This window comes from Chiloscyllium plagiosum, chromosome 10 (assembly GCF_004010195.1).
Source record: "Chiloscyllium plagiosum isolate BGI_BamShark_2017 chromosome 10, ASM401019v2, whole genome shotgun sequence".
Classification (NCBI taxonomy): Eukaryota; Metazoa; Chordata; class Chondrichthyes; order Orectolobiformes; family Hemiscylliidae; genus Chiloscyllium; species Chiloscyllium plagiosum.
In genome coordinates, this window is record NC_057719.1 from 44,439,398 (window position 1) to 44,450,752 (window position 11,355).

General features: G+C 43.6%; 1 protein-coding gene across 4 annotated transcripts in view; it reads right to left on the bottom strand.

Moving 5' to 3' along the window:
* Window positions 1-1,982, bottom strand: part of trim9 (tripartite motif containing 9) — a 100,440-nt gene extending 98,458 nt beyond the window's left edge. Inside the window, exon 1 of one of the 4 annotated variants that reach the window (XM_043697628.1) lies at window positions 1,002-1,982. In XM_043697628.1, coding sequence (XP_043553563.1) covers window positions 1,002-1,781 — 780 coding nt within the window. In that variant the 5' untranslated portion in view covers window positions 1,782-1,982. The remainder of the gene's footprint in view (window positions 1-1,001) is intronic. The other 3 variants (XM_043697626.1, XM_043697629.1, XM_043697630.1) reach the window with 3 other exon arrangements.
* Window positions 1,983-11,355: the final 9,373 nt, after the last annotated feature.

Sequence of the window (11,355 nt, forward strand, 5' to 3'; positions counted from 1 at the left end):
TGGAAAAAAGTAGTGAACAGAACTGCCTTTTGTTTTAAATTGTAATGAAAAGATCAATTCACCATTAAATAAAGTGAACATTATTAACAGTTTTTCCAAGCACTTCAATTCTGACAAAAAGTAAAAGGCTGTAATTTTATAGTGGAATTGTAGGTAGTTAATATATTTCCTCCAATGTAAGTGACGTTTGAGCTCCTGAGCCCACCCACTCTAGGTCAACCGCATCTTTCTCTTTCCTTTTCATCTTCTTTATTTTTCTTCATATTTTTGCTATGTGGGTTTCCTCAGATTCCAATGATGTGCAGGTTGGGTAGATTGGCCGTGCTAAATTGCCCACAGTGTCTACGGATGTGCAGGCAAGGTGGACTAGTCATGGGAAATGCAGGGTTACAGGGACAGGGTATAGAATTAGAATCCCTACACTGTGGAAACAGGCCAACAAGTCCACGCCGACCCTCCGAAGAGTAACTGTCGCTAGAAGACGCAAATAGATAAACGTTATAGCTAGATGCGTTAATTAGGAGTGCAAATGGCAAAACATTTGAACTCGAACTGGCTAGTGCATGTGGCTTTTACAAAAGCCAAGGAGATCGACATCTGTATAACTTGCACTACTTGCAAGGGATTCACAATGAAAACTACATTGATTTTAGGGTAACAATAAGCAAAACTCTTTCCAGTTAGCCGGCAGATACTTGACTGGGTTCCGTAAAACTGACAAACCTAACGAAAATGTAGTATTTACGTGCCCGTCGCCAACTTTGACAGAAACGCCAAGACAATAAAACCTTCACTGCAGTGCACAGTCCTAAATGTGTATCACAAGTGAATCAAGTATCCATTCTGCAAACAAATTGCTACACATCGCAGATGATTTCTGACTGCGCGTGGTATGTAAGATGTGACTGAGAGGGAATACAGGCGCCATCATCAATTCGGAGTCACCAAACTGATGGAGCTTTTGCATATCAATGACCCATTACTGCCATTTGAGCGCTCACCTTATGAAGTTTCCACATGGCTCCGAGTGCCTTCACTTCATGACTGGAGTGTTTACCTTCCTCCAGGCACTGGTAACAGACCGGGGTCTTGCAGTTGACACAGTACATGCTGTGATTCTCCAGCTCGTGGTCGGTGCAGGTGGAGATTTTGCGCGGGCTCAGCCTCCGGCAGATTCTGCCTTGGGCGGGAGGGAGAAGGCGATGCTTGACGAGCGGGCCGCGGGGGGGATGGCACCTCAACCGGCAAGCCTCGCAGTAAAAGACGTCGCACTGCTCGCACATGACCGTGGCCTCCTTGGGCGCCTTCTCGCAGAGCTGGCACTTGAGGGCCACGGCCCGGCCCTGCTGGTAGCGGTCGATGATCCCTTCGAGCACTCGGTTCTTGGGGAAGCCGCGGAGCCCCCGCTCGTCCAGGATCAGGCTGCGGTGGCACTGCGGGCAAGTGATGCACGAGTTGCGGGGGGGCACCGCCGGCGATGGCGGGAAGACCCTCACCCCGTTCGGGGACCGCTGACACGGGGTGGTCGGGGCGCTCGCGAAGCCGGCGTAGGAGCCGTAGCCGCTGTCGGCTTCGCTGTACAGGCTCATCTTGTCCAGGTCCAGGTAGTCGTAGTCGGAGCCTGAAGCGCGGCTTGGAGGAGACTCGGCTTCAGGCGTCTGGACCAGGATGTTGCGAGCGCAAGCCATGCACAGGTTGTGGGAGCAGGGCAAAATGATGGGCTCCCGGTAAAAAGCCCCGCACACCGGGCACTTCAGCTCTTCCTCCATCTCCTCCATCATGGGGCATCAGAGGAAGGAAAAAGATCAACCGCAAGTAGAGCGCGCCGCTCACTAGCCGGGTGCTCAGTGAAGATGTTCTCTGGTTTTCAGCAGCTTCCCTCCCGCTGCAGCCGCGGCTCCAGAGCAGGCGGATCCGGCGCTCCGCCCACTCCCCCATCCCCAGCCCCAGCAAGCCCCCCCTCTCCGCCGCTCCTATTGGTCACTCCATCCGGGCCACGTTCGATCCTGGCTGGCGAGCTCAACCTGTCAATCACGGAGACACTGCAGCCGGCCTGTGGCAGGATTGGAGGTGGGTGCGGGGGTGCTGTTAGATAAGCATCCTGCGGTTCACTTATAATTGGAGATTGCGAGGATGCTAAGGTTTTAGCGAGTACAGCAAATTCATGACTGTTGTCTCCCTTGTTTGGATGTGATGTACATCAAATGATGATCAATAACTGAGATGTGTTATTAAAACGCGTGAAATTTACTAGTGTTGAACATTCCATTTTCTGCATTTGGAATTAGCCATTATAGATTTTTCACCTGGATTTGCGTTCGATTACAAGAGCAGAGAAACATATAACCCGTATATAGTCTGATATTTGATAAAGAATTTTACGTCGGAAAAACGGTTTTCTTGACGGCAATGAAATAAATCTTTGTGGAAATGAATGTTGTGTGTGAACAATGTGCATTATCAGTATACAATACAAAATAGGTTTGTCCATATATCAAACTGCATTAATGATACACCTCAACTATCAAGGCTTCTCCAGCTTTCTGCTTCTAAAAGAAAAAAAAGATCTATATTCACTGGGTTTGGATTTTGTCAAGATTAGCCAACCAAATCTTTGGAAAGGCATGACTGGAAGCAGCCAGAACTAATGAGAATCAGGTCACATCGAAAAGGAAATGGGGGTAAACAAATTGTTTTCCGCCACCCACCCTCAACCAACTTCAATCCCTCACCATTGTAATTTGCTCAAAAACCTGTGGCAGCGGGGTTTTAAGGTGAGCTGATGTAAGATTCAATCATTGACGTTATGCAGTTTTTTTTTAAATAATTGTACACAACAAGGGAACTTCTAAAAAGATAATCAAAGGAAGCAATTTTGGGGGATGCTCTTGGTTGCCTTTTATGAAAGGCTATTCTCCTCAGGACTATTGGGAATTGTAAAATGAACAGCTTAAATGGCTTGTGCCTTCCGATCACTGCACTCAGGGAATTAACATTGTGATAGACACGTCTATAATATTGTTTCAGCGTGCTGTTACAGTTAACCGTACAGATTCACAGAATCAAGTGTTACCGAAGAAGGCCATTCGGCCCATTATACCTACTCCAGGATCGCTAAACGAGCGGTATGACCGAGTGATATCTCCTACTATTTACTGTACCTTTGCTCATTATTTACCCTAAATAATGAGACATTCCCATCGAATGTCTCAATTGAACCTGTCTCCAACACACCTCCAGACAGTGTATTCCATACCCTGACTATTCACTGACTGAAAAGATTTTTCCTTACTGCACCCTTGCTTCTTTTGCAAATCACGTTTAATCTGTACCATATCTGAGCAAAAACAGTTTCTCTCTAACCAACTTTACCCAACCTGCTCATGGTTTTGAAAATCTCTATCAGATCTCCTCTTAGCCTTCTTCTCTCGAAGCAGAACAGTACCAGTTTCTTCAATCTATTGTCATAAGTGAAGTTCCTCATCCCTGGAACCATTCTTGTAAACCACCTCTGCAGATCCCCAATGTGTACACATCTTTCCTATGATGTGGCACAGGAACTGCAACTAACATTCCAGCTGATGTCTAACAAGTGTCTTATACAAGTTTAATGTCACCTCCTTGCTGTTGTACACTATTGTTATACAGTCATTGAGTCATAGAGTCATAAAGCATGGAAACAGGTCATTCTAAACAGAACTTGTCCCATTTCCCTGGCTTTGGCACATATCCCTCCAAGCCTTTCCTATTCATGTATCTGTTCAAATGTCCTAAATGTTGTAGTTGTACCCACTCTACCATTTCCTCTGGCTGCTCACTCCATACATGCACAACTCTCTATCTGAAAACGTTACTCCTCAGGTTCCTTTTAAATCTTTTCCCTCTTACTTTAAACCTATGCCCTCTAGTTTTGGACTCCCCTACATCTGAAAAACAAGCTTGGCTATTCACCTTATCTATGCCCCTCATGATTTTGTAAACCTCCATAAGATTACCTCTCAGCCTCCAATTCTTTTGGGAAAAATGTCCCAGACGATCAAACCTCTCCTTATAACTCCAGTCTCACAACATTCTTGTAATTTTTTTCTCTACTCTTTCTAGTTTAACAAGATCTTTCCTATAGCATGCTGTCTCTCCATATTCTCTGTACTAAAATGTACCACCTCAAACTTCTCTCCATTGAGCTCATTTGACACATATCCACCCACTTGTCAATGTCCCTCAGAAGTTCCACCTATCCTCATCACAGTTTTCAATACTTTCAAGTTGTGTGTCATCTGCAAACTTTGAAATTGTCTCCTTTTTGAGATCTGGATCAGTATATATATCAGAAAAAGCAAGGGTCCCAATACCAATCACTAGGAAATTTGACTACAAACATTCTGCCATGTCAAAAAGTACCCTTTAACAATACTCTATGTTTGCTGTACTCAGCCAATTTTGATCCATTCTGTTCCTGTTCCTTTTATCCATGACCTATGAATTTCTTCACAAGTCTGATGCTGTTTTAATTTGATTCATATGAACTGGATGCCTATTGTGGAAATTATTTAACATGCTGTATTGTGAGGTTAAACAAGTAAAATCACCACAATCCCATTCTCTCATTAGGGAGAGTCAACTTGTGGCAGTTTAACCTGAGGGTTACTACACCTCAGGTGAGGTGGGAGGTTAAAAATGAGAGCCCTTCATGGTAACCTCAACTGAGGCAGGAATTGAGCCCATGTTATTGGTGTTGCTGAGCGCTGCAAGCCAGCTGGCTAAGCTAACTGGCACCCATAATTGTAAGGTAATTCATCTCCAACTGGTACAGATTGTGCTTTTGTCTTCTGAGAATCAAGTGCATTACTGTGGATGTCATTGTCACTTCATATAAATCACAACTTCATTATTCCATTGACTGGTTACAGTCTAGCTAAAAATGATCTATTTATCCAGACTGTCTGTGTTCTGTTAATTTGGCGATCCTCCATCCATACTATATATTACCATAACATCATGAACTCTTTACTTGTAACTTGTTATCTTGTTTCCTGTATTTGATACTTGAGGGAACTTTAAGCTTCCAGGGCTCATAGATACAGTTCATGTTGGAACATCAAAAAATGCTGGTGTTTTGGAAACCACTAACTTATGCCTTTAACTAGAGCCTGTTGATCTGCATGCCAGTTTCTCAGGCTTCCACCAGGTTGAACAAGGTGAGAGATTTGTGAACTTTTGAGAAGCTGGAAGGCCTTTAAGTACTGAAATAAGATGACTGTTTCTTTGCCTAGTTATAAGTATTTGCCACCAGGAGAATGTCCGTCCACTGCAATTCAGATGGTTTCCACTACTTTAATGATCATTTCTGTGACCTTAGCACTTTTTGATTTTGGTCTTCCCAACTGTCAGTCTTCTCAGCAGCGCAGAAGCAGCTCATGCAGATCTACCTTGAGTCATAGAGTCATAAAGCATGGAAACAGGTCATTCTAAACAGAACTAGTCCCATTTCCCTGGCTTTGGCACATATCCCTCCAAGCCTTTCCTATTCATGTATCTGTTCAAATGTCCTAAATGTTGTAGTTGTACCCACCTCTATGGACCTTGGACTTTGGAGCAAAATGGGCAACACCAGCATCATCATCAGCAATAAGAGCAACAAGCAGCTGCCTTCTTCATAACCATCTGCTACTCTGCAGCACAGAGTGGTACACACAGAAATCCAGTTTGCAATAGGTCATACCTCAAACATAGGGTTTACAGGCAGAGAATAACGTTCCTCAGCGTTTTTTTTAATTCACCCATAGGATGCGGGCATCACTGGCTGCCCAGCATTTATTGCTGTCCCTAATTGCGCTTGAGAAGGTGGTGTTATGCTGCCTTCTTGAACTGCTACAATCCATATGTTGTACGCTGACCAAATATACCGTTAGGGAGGGAGTTCCAGGATTTTGGCCCTATGACCGTGAAGGAATGGTGATATACTTCTAAGGCAGGATGGTGGAGGAGAATTTGTAGTCGTTGATTTTTCCATGTATCTACTGCCTTTGTCTTTCTAGATGGAAGTGGCCATAGATTAGGAAGGTACTGCGTAAGGATCTTTGGTGAATTTCAGCAGTGTATCTACACTGCAGAAAGTTGTGTGCACAGCCATACCATCGCAGATGCCAACCTCCCATTCAAGGATTCTACCTACACCTCTGTTGATAGTGTTGGTGTTGATAGTGGGGAGTTCAGTGATGGTAGCAGGATTGAATGTCAAAGGGGGGTAGTTTATCTCTTATTGGAGATGGTCATTGCCTAATATTTGTGTGGCATGAATATTACTTGCCACTTGTCAGCCCAAGTCTGGATATTGTCTAGTTCTTGTTGTATTTGAACATAGACTGATTCAGTGTCTGAGGAATTGCAGATAGTACTGAACATGATGCAATTTTCGACAAACATGCTCCCTTCTGACCTTATGATAGAGGGAAGGTTATTAATGAAGTGGTTGAAGATGGTTGGACCTAGTACACTATCCTGAGGAAGTCCTGCAGAGATGTCTTGGAATTGAGATGACTGACTTCCAACAACCACGACCAACTTACTTTGTGTCAGATATGATTCCACTAAGTGGAGCATTGCCCCCTGACGCACACAGATTCCAGTTTTGCCAGGGCTCCTTAATGTCCAACTTGGTCAAATGCAGCCTTGATGTCAAATCACTCTCACTTCATCTCTGGAATTCAGCTCTTTTGTCCATGCTTGAACTAAGGCTGTAGTGAGGTCAGAAGTTGAGTGGCCCTGGCAAAACCAAACTGGGACATCACTGAGGAAGTTATTGCTAAGCAAATGCTATTTGATAGCACTGTTGATGATACCTCCCATCATTTTACTGATGATCAAGAGTAGACTGATTGGCAATAATTAGCTGTAAGTAGTCCTGTTTGGTAGTTTCACCAGGTTGATACCTCATTTTTAGATATGCCCAGTGCTCCTCCTGGCATGCCCATTTGTACTTTCCATTGAACCTGAATCAATCCCCTGACTTAATGGTAATGGTGGGGACATTGAAATCTCCCACCCAGATTACATTTTGTACTCTTGCCACCCTCCATGCCTTCTCTAAGTGTTGTTCACCATGGATGAGTACTGATTCATCAGCCAAGGAAGGGCTGTACATGGTAATAGAGTTATAGAGTCAAAGAGATGTACAGCACAGAAACAGACTCTTCAGTCCAACATATTCATGTCGACCAGATTTCCCAACCCAATCTAGTCCCACCTGCCAACACCTGGCCCATTTCCCTCCAAACCCTTCCTATTCATATACCCATCCAGATGCCTTTTAAATGTTGCTATTGTACCAGTCTCCACCACTTCCTCTGGCAGCTCATTCCATACACATACCACCATCTGAGTGAAACATTTGCCCCTTAGGTCTCTTTTATATCATTCTTCTCTCACCCTAAACCTATGCCCTCTTGTTCTGGACTCCCTACCCCAAGGAAAAGACCTTGTCTATTTACCCTATCCATGCCCCTCATGATTTTATAAACCTCTATAAGGTCACCCCTCAGCCTCTGACACTCCAGGGAAAACAGCCCCAGCCTATTCAACCTGTCCCTATAGCTCAAATCCTCCAATCCTGGCAACATCCTTGTAAATCTTTTCAAGGTTTCACTACATTTTTCTGATAGGAAGGAGACCAGAATTGCACACAATATTCCAACAGTGGCCTAACCAATGTCCTGAACAGCCGCAACATGATCTCCCAACTCCTGTACTCAATACTCTGACCAATAAAAGAAAGAATAACCAAACGCCTTCTTCACTATCCTATCTACCTGTGACTCCACTTTAAAGGAGCTATGAGCCTGCACTCCAAGTTCTCTTTGTTCAGCAACACTCCCTAGGACCTTACCATTAAGTGTATAAGTCCTGCTAAGTTTTGCTTTCCCAAAATGCAGCACCTCGCATTTATCTAAATTGAACTCCATCTGCCACTTCTCAGCCCATTGGCCCATCTAATCAAGATCCTGTTGTAATCTGAGGTAACCTTCTTCGCTGTCCACTACATCTCCAATTTTGGTGTCATCTGCAAACTTACTAACTATAATACCTCTTATGCTCACATCCAAATCATTTATATAAATGATGAAAAGTAGAGGACCCAGCACCGATCCTTGTGGCACTCCACTGGTCACAGGCCTCCAGTCTGAAAAACAACCCTCCACCACCACCCTCTGTCTTCTACCTTTGAGCCAGATCTGTATCCAAATGGCTAGTTCTCCCTGTATTCCATGAGATCTAACCTTGCTAACCAGTCTCCCATGGGGAACCTTATTGAACGCCTTACTGAAGTCCATATAGATCACATCTGCCCTCATCAATCCTCTTTGTTACTTCTTCAAAAAACTCAATCAAATTTGTGAGACATGATTTACCACACACAAAGGAGGTTTCTGTTTATCCTGAGGCTATGAGACTTCATGGGGTCTGAAGGCAATATTGAGGACTCCCAGGTCAATTCCCCCTCAGCTGTGGGATACAACAGCATTGCTGCCTCTGCCAGTTGGGAAAGAACACATCCATGGATGGTGATGGTACTGTATGCGATAGAGCAGCAGTGGCTCAGAAGACTTTGACTTTCCCATTTAGTCATTGCTGATATTTGCAGCCCCCTGAAGTAGACTTCTTGCCAGGTGAGCAAGGTGAACACACATTGGAGCAGAGGTCAGAAGTCTTGAATCTCTTCATCACTGGCTTCTTCCTGAAATATGCAGGTAACATCTACAGAATCTCACAATCTCTACATGTAAGTGCATCTTCCAAGTGGTGATACCATATTTGTTTGGGCCATCATTACCATCCACTGTGAATCTAATTGAGACTTGGTGCTTTTGCTGAATTCCCATAGCAACAGGGACTCATAGACTATACCCATCAAGCACCAGTATTCATCAATCAAAAACTACTTCAAACCATTAACATTTAGCTGATATGTAACTGCTGCAAGATTACTTTGCATGTCTATGCTATGATTTCCTCATTCTTCAGTGGGCATACTTTCCACAGATACTCATATCTCTAAGCAAAGTCAATGGATGTCTCTATGGATGTGGCTGCTGACAACTGTGAGAAGCAATATTACTGAAATACACAGCTAAAGCCAAATGAAAACAAGAGCAAGCCATTGGTACCTGAAGATGTTTTCAGTGCTGTACAGATCTGGGGTCACTTCAATTTATCCTAGCAGGGGCATCCAGCATTATAGTGGTGTGCTGCATTTTGCGTAAAACACTGTAGCAGAGAGAAGTGAGGTCCACTCCATACCATTAGAGATGGAAGAAAAGGAAGAATAGGATGAGGAAGAAGCTGATGCAGCCATAGAACCTGCAACCGGCAACTACTTAGCTGCAACCGAAGCCAAGGATGGACTCATTCAGTCATGGTTCAGATAATCTGACACAGTATATCATTTGGTACAACAATGCTGAATGTACAAAATATTCTTATGGTCAACAATTATCCCTCCCACAAACACTCATTGTTCATCTCTATTCTTATCATAATAGTTTTTGCAACACTGCCAAGCAACAGATAACAATGGGAATAATTAGTCAATGGAACTTTGAAATAAAGTTAATACGTAAAACTGTCACCAAAAATTACAAATTTAATAAACCTTTAAATACTCACAATTCCCTTTGTGAAATTACAATGATTTGCTGTTCCTTTTCCGACACACTGTCAAGATACAAGCTTGGATGGCTTCAGCAGAGATAGAAGCAGGATGTTCCCCTGCTCCTTAAACTAAGGTGCTCGTCACAGACATTGCTTAGGTTTCAGGGAAGGTGAGAGGCCCACCAGAGACAGCCTCAACAACTTGGCAATTCTAACAGGAGGCATCATGAAGAAATCTGTCTGAGGGAAATTCAAGGGGGAGAAGTATCCCAGTTCCTTGTGTCCTTTCTTTACCTCCCCCATTGTAACCAACCTGAACTTTCCTGCTAACCAAGAATTGAAGGGCACTTTGCTGCACCTCAGTGAGACTACATTTTCTTTCATGCTTTTATAACTGCTAGACTGAGTGTGCAGGCTATTGGTCATACTTCTTTAACTGGTAGAGTGAGTGTGCAGGCCATTGGTCATGCTTTTTTAATTGGTAGACTGATTGTGCAGGCCATCGTGTCTGAATGTTCCATGCAGGCAGCCACTCCTTCCATGGAGACAAACACAGTGCAAAAATCTGAGACATTATGTCACCAATTTGAGAGACAAAGTCTTCCAATCTTGCTCCAATTTTGAGCAGTGCCCCGGAAATGCTTTGCAGTTTTTCTGCTGCTACTTCAGCATAGTCTTCTTTATATCCTCAAGTGTCAGCATCTTCAGCCTGCTGACCAGAACTTGCAATGTCCATAATCGTCTGTTGGGATTTCTCCAGTGCTGTTTCTGCTACTTACTGATGATGTGCCTGTAACAGGTGACAAACTAAATTTCTTCCTTGAAAACCCCACTGAGGTATTTATATAAGTACCTGAGCTAATAGAGAGTATACATAAACCAGGCGACAGTGCTTCCTCAGTTCTCATGACCACTTCAGAGGCATCTTCCTCCAGCACTAATTGGCATGGTGAAAGCACTCTAATCATGCAGATCATCACTCCTCATGAATTGTTTATATGAAATTAATATGAGTAAGTGTTATATACCTTGGAGTTTGCTGTATCTAATGTCATCAGGTAGTTGGGAGACACACATCTTTCCCCTGCCAATGGTCATTCATGCCATGATTTTACTTTATGTCACATACTAGTCACTAGTGAAGAAAGCAAGGTGTTTGACAAATGAATCTGTTGAGAGGACAGAATAACAATATTTTTAGAGGGCGGCTGTGAGAGATGAGAGAGAGATGACGATCAGATAATGATATGGTTAGATAGGAGTAACAGTAAGTACCTTGACCGAGTGGAATGTGTCAACCTGCAAAGCATGTTCATCTGAGGAGCCTTGTGAAAGGGAAGGCTGGAGAAGTCAGAGTAGGACCATACTATCCTGCCCTGATGAAGTCATTGGAACACTTTCTGCACTGTGTCCATGAGTGAATGATCACATCTTTGCTGTTAACCTACTCAGCTACTTCCAGCCAAACTTGCTTGATTTCCAAGCTAAGCTTCTTCATTCCATCCTCTGAGATCAAAATGTCTCTGCAGATTCCAATCAGGATGATGTTAAGGGAGGCCTCGGAAAACTGCTGGACTGTCTTCCCTCATTGAGATTCCATCATTTCAGGTTGCATTTGTCACTTGTTATTTGTAGAATGGGTTATGAAGTCTCCTGCTGGAGTCACTTTAAATATAAAAGCTTTGTCAATTGGTTGGCAAACCTTGG